We start from the raw sequence: 15,389 nt of genomic DNA on the forward strand, positions 1-15,389 counted from the left end.
CCATTCCATTATTGCTAATACCGCCCTATAATCTCACCTTGCTTTCCAAAGGCAACACGGCCATCTTGGATACAGGCTCTCTGAGACCCTCCTGACTCCCCACCCAACAGATGGTGTAATTGGACCCCTCCAACTTAACCTGTGCCGGGCCTGCACACCTGCCTGAGGCAGAGCTGCCCTGTCCCTAGGATGAATCAGGGTGGCCCCACCAGGCTTCATGCTTTGGGGGGCCCCTATGGATGGGTCCCAAGGTGGCCTGGGGGTTATCTGGGGGGGCAGGGCAACAGCCTGGGTTGGTTCCCCCTTCCCACACTCACAGTGGCAGTGGGAGCCGGAGCCAGAGTGAGCTGCTCCACTCCACCCCACCCTGCCGTCCTTTCCCAGTCTATTGCACTCTGCTTTTTTAAGCAGTGGGAAGCAGAGCGCGTTGGCCATGGGGCACTTTGCTTCCCGTCGCTGCAGGGAACTAGGGCGCAGAGGCCTGGGAGAGGAGGTGGGGCATGGCGGGGAAGGCTGCTGAGCCACTCCAACTCCTGCCCTACTGGTGAGTGGGGAGGGTGACTCCTGCTGCCACTCATGCCAGGCCCCCATAATGCCTTAACTCAAATTGCTTGAGAGAGGGGTTGGTGTGGGGCCAGGGCTTGGGGCAAGAGGTGGAGCAGGAACAGGGCCTATGATGGGGTGTGTTGCCCTGAGCCCCACATGTGGGGCACGGGGGGCATTTGCTTGTCTCTGTGCCCCCCAGGATGGCTCTGCCCTAAGGTGTGCACAGGTGTAATTGAGTCCTTTGGAGGGATCATCTTAGGATAGATTAGCCCTTGATGAGTTCTCCCAGCAAGCCCCAAAGGACGACGACAGCGTGTTGAAGGTCCATAGACAGAAACTTGCATTATCCTAAAATCCACCATGGAGTGATGAAGGGCTCTGGCAGATGAACACAGTTTCCCAAGGAATCTAGATGTCCAGTGGGTGGGGGCTTAGGTTTCTAGGGTGTGGGGGCTTAGGTTTCGAAACAAGCCATGCAGAAAGGCACTGTTATGCTATTTACATGGGATAAATGGGCAAAAGGTTCTGTCATAACCCAGTCGCTGTCCAATAGTCAAGAGTGTTAGACAAGGTTCGGGGGCTGGTATGCACAGCCCTCCGTCTGCTCAGCCCCATGGGAAGCACTTCATTAACAGCCTTTTCAAGTGTTTATTAAAAAGAGACAGAAAAGACGGACAAGCAGTCAAAGCGTTTAAAATGTGAAGTATGAAATAACACTTTCATTTTAACCCTGTTCCTTGTTCCCTTTCCTTTAGTGGGAGAGTCTAGAGAAGGGACCCCCCCAGGACCAAGCCACGCGACACGGAGTCCGCACTAGCGGACATTTAAAAATGGCAGCGCCCGGCTTTATGCAGATGAAGCCCAGGAAATTCAAATCCCGGGCTTCATTTGCAATTCCGGTTGCCTACGTTACCACCCTAGATCGAACTGGGGTGGTAGTGTAGACATACCCTTAGATGCAGGCAGGGCGGGATTAAGGCATTGGGTAGCCAGGCAGCTGCCTGGGGTGCCAACCTACGGGGGGGTGCCAACCTACGGGGGAGCGCCTGATGGCAGCTGTAAGGGGCGCCGGCTGCAGCAGCTCCCAGCGGCCACCTTGCAGTGGCCGCCCGGGGCGGGGGTCATGTTAACCCCCACAGCGCCGGCCAGCAGTGCCCTTCCCCCCACAGCCGCAGGGCCCTGCATGGCCAGGCTCGGCCCGCCCCGTGCGCCCTCCCCTATGTGCCGCCCTCTCCCACGTGCCGGTGCAGGGGCAGGGCCGTGCATGCACCCTCCCGCAACCCGGGGCGCAATTATACTGTCTGCTTGGGGCACCGGAATGGCTTGGTCCAGCCCTGGATGCAGGGGTGATGCGTGGGGGAGCACAAAAGGTCGCATGCCCCAAGCGCCGTGGGTGGGAAGGGAAAGGGACCAGCCAGCAGCCGGCGGGGAGACTAGCAGGGAGGGCCTGCAGCAGGCGTCTGGCCTCCCTGCCTTCACCAGCAGCGGTGGGGAAAGCAGAGCAATGCAGACCCAGCTCACTCTGCTTCACGTCCCCTGTCACTGCTGGTAAGTGCAGGGATGGGGAGTTGGACCACTGCTGCTGGTGCTGCACTCGGCCCCCGGGACCACCTCAGGTGGGGGAAGAGACAAAGGCAGAGAAGAGAGGGCAGAGCAAGGGTGGGGTGGAGGCAGGGAGAGGCAGGGCCTAAGGCTGAGTGGGTTGTCCTGGCCCTTCCCTGAGGCGGGGGTAATGGATGGACAATGGCCTCCCAGCTCCTCCCTCACCACTCACCTCTGCTTATGGGGTAGCCAAGATGGTAATAATTGCTTATCTGGGGAAAGAGCAGTTAGTTGAATTGGGCTGAAGATGATGCTCCTGTTGTTATTAAAGCCCAATCTTAGCAGGAAAAAACCCCTTCGGTAACGGTCTCTTCTCAGAGATGGTAAGAACGGTCATCGCACAGCGTGCTGGGGATCCGGTGGGACTGGCAGGGATAGTAGTGGTATCTGGGGTCTGACTCTCTCTGGCCTGTTCTGGTCACAACCCCTCTCAGGATCAGGAGGGGTCCTGTTTTTAACAAGCATCATTTCAATACAATCCTTGAATCATATCCCCTGGGCCTTTTTGTTTAGACTAACTCAGTTGTTCTATCTCCTTTTCATACCTTCTCCCATCGTCATTTGTTCTTCTGAGACCAAGGCTGAGGAGCTACAAGTCTCTTTAATATCACATCCTCTTTGCAGTATGTGATATTAAAAAATCCTGCGTGATTTAATTATTAACTGATCCAAGTTACTAACGAGTCAGGGTGCTTTTACTGTGCTATTAACCAGTTGTAGTCAATAAAATAATATCTGGTCACTCATTTGCTGTGAGAATTACACACACAATATTGTTCCTTTCATACTGTTTAAATGTTTCATTTAATATAGCAGTATAGAGTCAATGGATCTTTTGCATCATGTTAAGCGCTAATTTGGCCCTGGAACCACTTTGAAATGTGAATATCATTGATCTGGGTTATTGTTGTATTTTAGGAACTTTTACATCATTCTTAACAGCTGAGTTCACAATGTGGGTTAATGTGCACACTATAACTTACCCTAATGACCTTGACCAGCATTCTAATTTTTCCAGGCAACTCTACAATTTTAAAAATGCTTGAACATTCATCCATTTTTATTAGCTGGCTAAGGCATAACCTCTATCTTAATCAGTGCCACCTACAAAGCCTTTGAATTGTTCCCAGTTAACTCCTCATAGTGATAAGCAATGAAGAAAGCTACCCGAGCAACAACAACCCTGCGACTTGTGTACAAAACCTACCCAATGTCTTGAGAAAGTCACGAAACAAGCCAAACTAATTAGAGTTCACAGTGAAGTGGCCTATAGGGACCAGAAACTCAGGGAATGAAGATCTATTGGCAGTTTAACACCAGTTAGTGCCTTAAAATAGATTTACACTCAATGCCAATTGAGTTGCTACTTGAAGTAATTAGGCTCATCTGTCTGAGTGCAGTTTTGGATAGGAGTCTGGCATTTTTAACCATGTATAAATAATTAGTGGTTGCTCCATTTGAGAGACCCAATGTCATCAGTAGTTCATGAAAAGAAAGACAGTATTCCCCAGGGATACTAGCCCAATAGTATCCCCTACGTAGTCTTGTGTCTGGATTGAAATGCTGCAGATAAAAGCCCGTTAGCAGTTTCCTAGCATCCCATAGTGAGCAACATGGCCTAGTGATGTAAACACAGGACTGGCAGCCAGGAACTTGCAGGTTTGAATTCCAGTCTGATATTGACTTCTGTACTCTGGGGCAAAAATTACTTCACCATTCTATGCCTGTTTCCCCATCTGTAAAAAGGAAGTAATACTCCTTATCTTGCTTGCGGAATCATAGAAGTTGAAGGTGGAAAAGAACTAGCCCATATTCATGAGAGCAATACACACTTTCCCTCTACAGTACGTTTCCTATTTCTTTATCCAGTCCAACTTTAAAATTCTAAGCACTGGGGTTTCCACTCCTTCCCTCCCCTTGGAGACAATTCTTTGCTTGACACAAATCCCTGTCAAGAAGTCTTTCCTGATATTCAGCTCACATTTCTCCTCTCTCAGTTCCAGCCCATTAGTCCTGGTCGTATCCCCAGAGGGGTGCCTCCTAAATAATTCAAGAACCAAAAAGAGACAGAGCCAAATTTTTTATCATGTTCACATCTGCTGGCACCGTACTGAGACATTGAAATCCTGCACATGGAAGCGCAATTCAGCACTTAGCTGTCCTTTTGACTGGGGCTTTCCAACCCTGCATTTGGCTAGTCTGTCACATTTCATGTCTCTGAAAATAAGGCCCTGCTAGTCAACGCGATGAAGAGACACCGACAAGCTGTTGCTGGGTTGAAGGACCGGTGGGGATGTAGGTTCTCACCCCAGCATGCTCTCACTGTCTCTTTCTTTGGAGATAGTTATTTCTGGGTGCTCCCATCATGGGGGACAGACGGTTGTGCATCTAGGATAGCACTGTCTGTCCCAAATGGATAACAACGTTCTTACACTGCACTGCCTGGGGCAAGGAGGTGCCTACTGGAAGACCAGTTACCTCCAGTACGCACTAGTTTGAAGATGACTAATAGCAGAACTCACCTAACACACCTATCACCTCTGGCTTCACACTTCATTGCCAGATGGGAACTTCTCATTCTGACCACAGCCTGTGCTGGTGTCAGTTGTGCTGCCTGGCACATGGGAACACCTCTCCTGGCATGGTTGTCAGCTGAATTGCTTTTACAACACCTGCTACTCTATTATTCATTGGCACGGCTCCTATTTATTAGGTGCTCATATGGTACACAGGTGGGGGGAGGGCAGAGAGGAAGGAACAGAAATAATGCCGGTATTAAACCTCCCAGAAGCAGGCCAGCAGCCATTAAAACATAATTATCTCATTATTTTCTCCCCTCCCTTCCTTAGTTTTTTTTTAAATGAGTAAAATATTTTTCCATTTATGTTACTAGCAGAGGGAATGAGTAGTCTGAAAAGCATCAAACGTTCCACTTTATTACCCCCTATTAACTTTCTAAGAGCCAAAGGTTTCAAGGTGCAGCTGCATGAAAACAACACAAAAACTAATTAGACCAATAAAACATGATGACTTCGGCATCCTAAGAAAGCAAACATAACTTTAACTTTTTTTTTTAAATACACTTCTATCAGCAAGCTTACTGTCTGTCCTGCCAGGCTTTTAAAGGAGGAAGTACTTGGAGTAAACAAACAAACCGATTAGCAGCCAGAAACCACCATGAAATGTGGGAACAGTGTGTGATTCAACAGCTCTTTACAAACAGAGGTGTCTTCATCAGCTTCTTTCTTGTACCATCTCAGCTATCACATGGGATGGAAATGAGAAAAGGTTCTGATGGCTTTGGAAGTTTCACAGCGTGTCACAAAATGAAGATCTGTAGCCAGGGCTGCCGCTGGTGTAAATTTGGTATCACTGTACTGAATTGAGTGGAACAATGCTGAGTTACACCTGCTGCGGATCTGGCTCCTGGTGGATAGTTCAGGAAACAACAAGGTTTTTTTTTTTTAATGTGGGCTCCAAGGATATTAAACAGACAATTCCTTTAATTGAATCCTTCTGGCTGTAAAAATCAAAGTCCTGTTATGGAGCAGGAATCTCCATAAAGCAGTTCTGAGCAATCGTTTGAATAAAAATGCTTTAGAACAAATGCCACAACTAGAAACTGTCGGGTTGCCAAGTGCAAATCCTTTAGCCTTCCATGGTTTGGGAATCTGCTTTCCTGGCAGGATAGCAGTTCTCTGAATTGCCTAAGAAAGGATCCTCATTAAAAACACCCTCCAGCTAAGGTACCAATACTGGTCCTTGGAGCATCTTCAAGATGCAGCCATACATCCTTGGCGGCAGAAGGCGTTTTCATGGTATGAAGCTTCATCGCTTTCCAAAAAGCCCATATTGGAATCCAGCCTCTTTGCACTGTAGGTGCAGCAACTCATGGAAAGAGTAACACATGGCAGAGCTTCCGCAGATGGTGAACCTACCCTGGGTGCCTGTAAGACGGGAGGCGATATGGAAACAGCCATGAGCAGCTGCAATCATACGGCATGGCTGTGCGTACGATCTCCGGATACAGACATGTTTTACGGAATGCTCACTGGCTACTTCTTTACCAAATGTTATGAGGCTCTCAGGGTTTGGAAGGCACATCTCTGTTGGGGAGAGGGGGGCTGAAGAGGTGCTGCAGCAGTGGAGGATGGGCTCTTGGAGGCACAACACCGTCTAGAACTTCCTGCTGAGCGGTAGGAAGGCACCTGCATCTCTTTGTGGCGTCCTCTGTACCCTTCCCCCCACATGCCAGTCATTCTTTGTGGGCTGGTAAGATGGGGCCACAGTCCCTTTGAGACCACAGGGCACTCTCCATGGGAGCAGAGAGGGAGCAGTCCCTGATCTCCTCAGAGCAGCAGAACTTCAATTGTGCCTAGTTGTTAGATACACTCCTCCTGCACCACTGCACATCTGTGGGAAGGGGCAGGCACAATTCACTCCAGTATCCCATAGACATTTTCTAAGTTGCTGCATGCATGCGTGTGCAGACATTTGCAGGTGTAAATCAGGATACACAAGTGTATGCACCACATAGAGTGCACCTGTGACTGAAAATCTGGCCCACAGTGGCCAGAACTCCTTGGTGTCTGGGTTTCAGAGGGGACGAGCAATTGCTGCTCCTATTGAAATCTGCTGGAGCTATAGGTGCGAAACACTAGTGTAAAACAGACCTTGGTGCTCTCTTCCCAGCTCTGTCACTCACTCACTGCATGGCCTCAGCCAAGAAGGTTACTTTTTTTTTAAAAAAAAAAGGTAGAGAGGAGCCAATCATTTCAGAATAAAATGGCATCATTTGTTTGTTACTGCAGCATGGGGTGTGAGGACAGAAATGGGCAAAAGCAAAACAGGAGGTCAGTGCTGTCTTTACAAAATGAGTCTTTAAGAGGGACTTGGTGGCGGGAGCAAGGGTGCACACTACATGGGATTCTGGAAGATGCTGCAGGCACTGGGAAGAAGCAAATAAAGATATGGATGGATTGTGTTTCCCATTGGCATCCCATTGTCCCAAATGAAAAGTACAAACCAAGAGCTGTGTTTTGCAGAGAAGAATGATCACAGTTTGTTTCCAGTGGGAACAGTCTTCGCTTTCCTAGAACTTGGAGCCATAGCTCAGCTGGATAAATTGGCCCACATCTGTGGATAGCTGTGGAGCTGGCCTGGTCATGTCCCATGGGGGGTCTGGCTTTGGGGTTAATGAGCCAGCAGCAGCTTTGATGGGGCAGAACATTCTATGCTGCTTTGCACACGTTCTTGTTCTATGGCCATCAGAAAAGCACTGAAAGGAGCGGCATCAAACAACGACAAACAAGTTTCATGCAGCACTCACAGAGACTTAACCACCTTGGGTGCCAGGTTTGCATAATTTTGGGTGATGCCCAGAACAGCCCAAGCAGAGCTGTACCATACAGAGGGTGGACTTGGGCAGCCAACCTGGAACCTGCACTTCAGAGGGACATGGATCCAGGGTGGCTTGGGAGATTAGCATGGGGCCTGGCTCTGGCATCGGCATCAGCAAGTGACCCCACCCTTCTGATTCCCAGTGTTGCTTGGGGGCAGGGATGGAAACCAGAAAGAGGCAGGGCAGGGTTTGAAGAAGGGGGTGGAATGGGGGCAGGAAGGGGCAGAGCAGAGAGGCTGGGTTGCTCGCTGCAGCCAGCAGCAGGCCCCCTACTAGTCCTCCATGCGTCCCTCTGAAGTGTAGGACCACGCAAAGTGCAGGGCCAGGGTGATTGCCCTGGCCCATCCTGTGGACAGGATGGCTCTGAAAATAGAAAACCACACATTGGTGGAGCCCCAGGTTCCACAATATTGGTGGAGCAGGGGCACCACAGGCCCATATAACTCACCGCCTGTGTTAACCACAGACCACATTGTTAAATGGTCTTCCGGCTGCCCTCTAACTGCATACAAAGTTGATTGTTTTGTTGGAGACAGGATGTGGGTGAAGCCTAAGGAAAAATATTGTCTAATACTTGTTCGCGGGAATAGTCCACAACCCCACATGGTCCATGAGACGAAAAAACTTCCAGAAAACTTAATAAAAACAAACCCCAAGACATGTCCAGCTTTTCCTGGGGGAGCACGGCTGTTGGAAAAATCACATTTTGGACTGGTCAGCTCACTCAGAGCATGGTACAGTAATTTCTCATTTAGCATGTGCCCGCTTAACATGTTTTCGCGATAGCACCATTTTTTTTCAGGGAACGTTTTTGTATTACACGACAGTCCCCGGAATAACACGATTTCCCCAGTTGGCCATTGCCGGCGGCTGCGCAGGGCTTCCCCCACCTCCCTGCAAAGCGGTGGAGGGTTCGCCGCTCACTGCGCCATTCCTCGGCAACACCCCTCCGCGCTGGATGCAGTGCGGGTCCCGGCAGACCCGTCACAGGGGCATACTCCCAACCCAATCCTCTGGCTCAGGCCCTCGCACTGGTGTACCTGTGAGTAATTGTCTTATTGTGAGGCTTAGAATCAAAATTCACCTCCCCTTACATTTGCATTCTATTTTGTAGATGGGAAATGCTTCCGACTCCTCAGCGTTCACATCCACCTTATCGGAGAGAGAAGACCTGATTTTCGGCACACTCTATTTGCTCTTTGGTAAGGAGAGACATCATGTCAGGCAAGTGAGCTTACACCCATTGCCATCAAGGATGGCACAAGCTACAGATAGGTCTGTCAGAGAGATTCAGGCACCATGCAGTCACTTCTATCAGTGTATTACTTCTAGAAAAATGTTTCATGGTCTTTGGATTCATCTGGGCTCACCCCACCCACACTCTCCTTCATCACAAACAAGTCACAGGACTTTCCAGGTTCTTCTCCAGACACCGATTTCCTTTGGGTCTTTGGGCAAGTCCCATCAGTGCTCTGTGCCTCAATTTCTCCACGTGCAAAGTGAGGCAAATAGCACAATATCTCCCTCATAGAGGGGTGTGAGGATTTATTATTATAAAATGCTTTGAAGTGGAAGAGTGATATATAGGCCTTGATACAATTCCTGTCGCAGCCAGACACTGGGAGCAGGAGCAGACCTCAAATACCTAAGGGTATGTTTACAATGACACCCTAGTTTGAACTAGGGTGACTAATGTAGTCATTCAAACTTGCAAATGAAGTCCGGGATTTAAATATCCCAGGCTTTATTTGCATTTTCCCGGGCACCACCATTTTTAAATGCCCCGTAGTTCGAACTACCTGCCCACAGCTACACGCAGCACGGGCTAGGTAGTTCGAATTAAAGCTCCTAATTCGAACTGCCATTACTCCACCTGCAATGTATCCTTTGGTATATACGGTCATGCCAATTTTCTTCCACTATTTGATCTGAGGAAGTGGGTCTGGCCCACGAAAGATCATCATCTAATAAACCATCTTGTTAGTCTTTAAAGTGCTACATAGTCCTGTATTTTGTTTCAGCTACACCAGACTAACACGGCTACATTTCTATTACTATTACCTTTAAGAAGTGTGTACACCTCAGAACTGCCCTTTCTTAGCAGCAGGGGGCGCCTGAAAGCCAATGAACAAAACTGAGGTGTAAAGAAATGGTCGGATCAGGCCTAACCCTGCCTAAAGTGAGCAAAACTATTTATTCCCATGGGGATGCTCACGTGAGTAAGGCATGCAATGTTTTGCCTGTAAAAATAAGAATTAGAGAAGGCAAAAAGCTGGCCAGAAAAATGCCAATAAAACAAGGTTGTCAGAATTGGTCAATTCAGCAAAATTAAAAAGTTCTGGGGAGATGGTTCAATTTGGCTGAAGTTCCGACTGAATTTACTGGGGTTTCTGCAAGTAACCTGCCTGGCTTCCTGCCAGCTGGTCCTTTTGGATGTTGGGCAACGTACTTGGTACACTGCTGGGGAAGCTGAATTGCCAGGGTCCATGGCTCTGGGGAAGGACACCCCAGAAGACTGCCCTGGGGATGGGAACCTCTCGGATTGCAGGGGATGACTGCAAGGCGGCTCACCAGGCAGACCACCCTGGAGGCTGGGGCTCCGGTTGCTTTTGAAGAGAATGTAATAATTTTTTATTTAGTTTCTGACTAGGATGAAATCAAGTGTTGAAATATCAAAATTCTCTGGGAAAGCACTCGCTCTCTTTGCCTAGGGATGAGTGTGAGCAGTAAGAGAAGCTTTGTGACACACACTGTGGTGTGGGGAGAGGTGAATCAATGCTGAAAGAAAATTAAGGATAATCAACAGGCAGTGCTGAGGCAGCCAAATGTTCATAGGGCGAGATCCTGCTCTTTGTTCTGCTGGTGTAGAACTGTCTCAGAGGGGTAGCCATGTTAAAAATCGGAAAAAGGTACACAAATTGTGCTCTGCAATTTGCATACCTTTTCCAATACTTTTTTTAGAAGATGCTTTTCCAAAATTTGGTCCATCAAATTTCCAAATTTTGGAAAAACCTCCTTTCAAAAGAGCTCTTCTTCCTCATGAAATGAAGGAGACAGGGATTTTGAAAGAGCACGTCTGCCTTTCCATAAAAAATGTCAGAAGAGCAGACGCATTCCCTGGATGTATCCCAGAAAAACTCCGTAGTCTAGACAGAGCCTCAGTTTGTAACTTTCAAAACAAAAGTAGTCCTGTGGCACCTTAGAGACTAACAAAAATATTTAGGCTCATAAATTTTTGTGGGTAAAACCCACTTCATCAGATGAATTGGAGTGGAAATAACAGAAAGGAAGATACTGCAGCCTGCAGAGTTATCAGTGTAACTGAAAGCAGGATTTGACACAGTCCCACACAACTGCCTTCTCAATAACTTATCCATTATAGGTTTTGATAGGTAGCAAGGGAAATTAATTAGCCTCTCTGTCTACTGCTAGGAGATGCTTAATGATGCACTGAACAAAAGAGCTCTGCTATCAGGGAGAGAAGAAATTAATGGCTTGGATACCTCTGGAAATAATAGTTTGTAACATTAAGGGATCACGCAGGGTATCCGATGAGGCATGGGCTCCAGACCTAGAGACGGATCACACTGACCATACAGCTCAAAGACCACTCCCTAGGTCAGAATTTTGTCCCCGACCAATGAGCCCACCTTGTGCCATTCCTCTGCACGCCTCCTCCCCACCCCCTACAGCCAAACTGGTCAAGTTCTTATACTTTCATTCTTGTGAGTTGTGTCTGTAGGTTATACTAAAGCTGAAAGATTAAGGGGAGCGGGAATATGATTGATTTCTATAAAATCATGACCTGTTGGAGAAAGTAGGTCAGAAAGTGCTAGGGTATGTCTACACTACAAAGTTAATTCGAACTAACAGCCGTTAGTTCGAATTAACTTTGATAGGCGCTACACAGGCAAACCGCTAGTTCGAACTTAATTCAAACTAGCGGCGCGCTTAATTCAAACTAGGTAAACCTCATTCTACGAGAACTAACGCCTAGTTCGAATTAAGGGCTGTGTAGCCACTTAATCCGAACTAGTGGGAGGCTAGGCCTCCCCAGCTTGCCCTGGTGGCCACTCTGGGCACAACCAGGGAAACTCTTCTGCCCCCCTCCCGGCCCCGGAGCCCTTAAAGGGGCACGGTCTGGCTATGGTGCCCGTGCCACGTGCAAGCCTGCCAGCACCCAGCCAGGGACTTAAGGTATAGGAGGCAGTTCATGATGGGTAGGGGTTCAGAATGTGGACTCCAGCTGGGCTCTGCTTACCTCAGGTGGCTCCTGGGTGGCGGTTCAGTGGAGCTAAGGCAGGCTCACTCCTGCCCTGTCCCTGCACCATTCCCAAAAGCTGCCAGCAAACTTACTCTATCCCTAGTCCTGTTGTGCCCCCCCTTCTCTGTGGAGATAGGATACAGGGTGGGACAAGGGGGCACCTTGACATCAGCGCCCTCTTTTGCTTCCCCTGCTCTGCACAGCAAGCAGGAGGCTTCTGGGGGAACAGCTCCAAGGCAAAGTGCCAGAGGTGCGCAGCAGTGGGCAGAGGAACAGCTAAAGTGTTGGCACTTGATAGCCACTGTGCCAAACCAGTCAGGATCACCTGTCAGAGGCTCTGGATCTACTGGTAGATCTTGATCTACTGGTTGGTGATCACTGCCTTAAGTTGACCTGCAGGGTCTAATGTAGGCCTGGCCTAAGATAGCTGGCAATGCTACTGTTGGCAGTCATAATTTAATCATGGGTTTTGTGACATCTAGTGTTTCTTACAGAAGCCAGGTGCGTGCAATCATGCGATTGCATCTTTCAACAAAGTTTCTGGCTCTTTGGGTAGAGGAAAACCTTGAAAATGTGCCCTGAAGGCTCAAGAACCATCAGGCAAAAGAAAAACAACCTCGCTTGTTTGGGTTGTTTAAACCTCATGATTTTTAGGCACCCAGCTTGTGATTTTTGAATGCATGAGGGTAAGCAATACTGCAGGAGCTGATTTTCAGACAAAGCCAGGGAAGGAAGGAGCCGTCTGCCCACACCCCTCCCTGGGATGCATATTCTAATTTTCCTCCACCCAATCCCATCTAAATGTTGTGATATTCCACTTGTACCAGAGTTAACTCACTTCAGAAGCCAATTACAAAGCATGGTCATAAGAAATCTTATCTGCACTTATGCTGAAGAAATGGATCCCACATCATTTTAAACAGCCTGAGCTCATACATTCATTAGGGTCCATAGGTGTGCGAACAGGGTGTGCCGGGTGTGCCTAGGCACACCCTAATGCAGAGGCAGACTGGCCCAGCGGGACGGAGCCACTGGGCTCTGCACCCCTGCACTGGAGCCGGTAGGGGCACCGGCAAGGAGGACGGCAAGCTGACCCCGGCTGGGGAAGGTACCGGGCCGGGGAAAGGGAAGCCGTCAACCCAGGCGGCAGTGTCAGGAGGAGCCAGGGCTGCGCCGGGGATGGGGTCATGTGTGGCACGCAGGAGGGGGCGGTGCCACATTGGTGTGGCATTGCAGCGCCATTTTTAAAAATGGCCAAGCCGCGGATTGTGGAAGGAGACGCGCCGAGTGGGGCGTGGGGGAGCACAGCCTGGCTAGAGGTGGGACGGCAGCTGGGCTGGGGCTGCGAATGTGGTCTGGAGCCTGGGCTGCGGGGACTTCTGGGGTCCGATTGCAGCAGACTCCAGCTCTGCAAACTGGAAGGCAGAAGGTAGGCGAGGGGAGGGGAGGGGAGAGGAAGGGGGAAAAATAGGGAGAAGGGGTGGGAGAGGAAGGGGCTTGTGCTGATGGAAGGGGGGCAGGTCAGGAAAAGAAGACACCAAGGGACAGGGTGGAGGAGAGACAGATGCGGGGGGTGGGGGGGAGGTAAGTGGAGACAATGAGGAAAAGGGCAGGAGCCAGGAGGGGAGGTGTCAGTGGGAGGGGGGACAGGGTGATGCTGGGAGAGGAGAGGGTAAGGGCACTGGGGACTAGATGGGAGGAGGTGCTGGGAGAAGGCTTGAAAGAAGGGGTGGGCATAAGGAAAGTGGGGATGGAGCAAGGCATGTGTGAGGGCACAGGGGCATGAGGGGAACGGAGGTCGAGGATGGTGAGGGGGTAGGCATCAGGGGAAAAGAGGGCAAAGGGGGCAGGGGCAGTGAGGGAAGGGGGAGGCACCGGGAAGGTGCAGGTGCCTGGGGATGAAGCAGAAGGACAGACACCTCCAGGGGATGGACCAGTACCGGAGGAGAGAGGCAGGGCAGGTGTGTAGAGGGAGGTATTAGGAGAGGGGATGAGGAGGGGTAGCTCATATGATCAGAGTGGGGCTACTGGAGGAGTGGGCACAGGAGGGAGAGAAGGGCTGGTGGAGGGGGGCAGGTCTCAGGAAGTCTGAGGGCAGTGAGAAGAGCAGGAGTCAGGACAGCAGAGGAGGGTGAGGGGTTGGGGGCAGCAGGCACCAGGGGAGCTGATGGAGCTAGGGGAGGAGACATGGCAGCAGAGGGAAAAGGCAGACATTTATAAGATATTCATTAATAACTTGGGTGCCACAGTGGCACATCCAAACAAGCCACATGAACTCAGTATTGGTGCACAACACAAAATTCATTCTGCTCATGGGAGGAAACTCTTAGAGGGAACACTTCCCCCAGCCTCTCCACCTCCGAGTTAATGTCACACATTGGGTTAATGCAATTGCAGGATAGTTGCATGCAGGGGGTTTGGTGAGGGCCAAACTAATCCCTGTTGGTAGGAAGATGGTGGGAAAAGTCCTTGAGGGGGTCACGTGACACCCTTTACTTCTGGTCATGTGTCCATCTTGCCCCGAGAGTGTTGCCTCCAGAGGCATGGCTAATGGGGGGTTAGGGGTGTGGCTAATGGAGGTCAAAGAGTACATTTTAAAAAAATTCTTTGGGGGCACACCCTAATGAAATGTGCTGCGCACGCCTATGTTAGGGGCCTTGGCCCCTCGTGTTGACCTCTGTAAGATGAGAAGTGTGCAAACAATGCACAGAAATGCGCACACAAGAGTGCACAATCACACTAGGAATGCACAGACACATGCACTCACAGCTATACAAATGACCACACCTGTGCACACCAGAGCACTCACACCCACAGACATGTAGAAACAGATATGGAGGAACAAACAGGCAGACAGGAGTGCACCCACACACATTATGAAGTGGCAGACAAGGGGAACAACAGCCTTCTTCACCCCATCCTGAGCACGCTGGAGGTGGAAAGACGGAGAAAGTCAGCAGCTCTTGCAAGCAGCTAAGAAAGAGACTAGCAGATAATAAAGCTAGTAGAAAACAACTAATAAAGAGGTGAGGGAAAGAGTCAAATTAGCTTTGTGGTGGATTCCTCTAGCAGTGCTGGAAACAAGGATATACATTTGCAAACTCTTTCCCCTTAAGAGGCCAATAAAAAGCATTCAAAAACTATGTGTTTGGGAGCAACTCTCCCCTGCAGGAATCCTACTTATTGAGGATAACATGTTTGTATTAGCTTTGGCATGTAATTGTAACCACTGTATTGCATTTAAAAGCTAATTCACTAGGAATTCATTCCAGTACCATAGTCTGCCCTCAAGTAGCTAGGTTCCCCTTTGTCAACACACAGGAAAAACACCTTTAAATGATACCAGGGTTACTTAACGGAAGAAAGCTGTTGGTATGAACATTGATTTACCCTAATCATCATAATGTCCTTCTTGGTTCCTTTGTAAACACAATATCGTACAGCACAGACTCACACTAAAGAGATTGCCAGGAAGAAATTAGACACAGAACATGCCCCACTCGGTCTTCAGTCACAGGAATTCAACTCCGTTTCAGACTCTGCTCCTAGAGACCGTTTCACTGACATGCTGCCTGC

The 15,389-nt window shown here is 49.4% G+C and overlaps 1 protein-coding gene across 1 annotated transcript in view; it reads left to right on the plus strand.

Annotated features, from left to right (window-relative positions):
* The window catches only part of LOC102450506 (opsin-5-like), a 51,835-nt gene that overhangs the window by 17,296 nt on the left and 19,150 nt on the right, over positions 1 to 15,389 (plus strand). Inside the window, exon 2 of the mRNA XM_075901221.1 lies at positions 8,664 to 8,751. Coding sequence (XP_075757336.1) covers positions 8,664 to 8,751 — 88 coding nt within the window. The remainder of the gene's footprint in view (positions 1 to 8,663; positions 8,752 to 15,389) is intronic.

The sequence above is a fragment of the Pelodiscus sinensis genome, chromosome 18, assembly GCF_049634645.1.
Source record: "Pelodiscus sinensis isolate JC-2024 chromosome 18, ASM4963464v1, whole genome shotgun sequence".
In the NCBI taxonomy this organism is placed as follows: Eukaryota; Metazoa; Chordata; order Testudines; family Trionychidae; genus Pelodiscus; species Pelodiscus sinensis.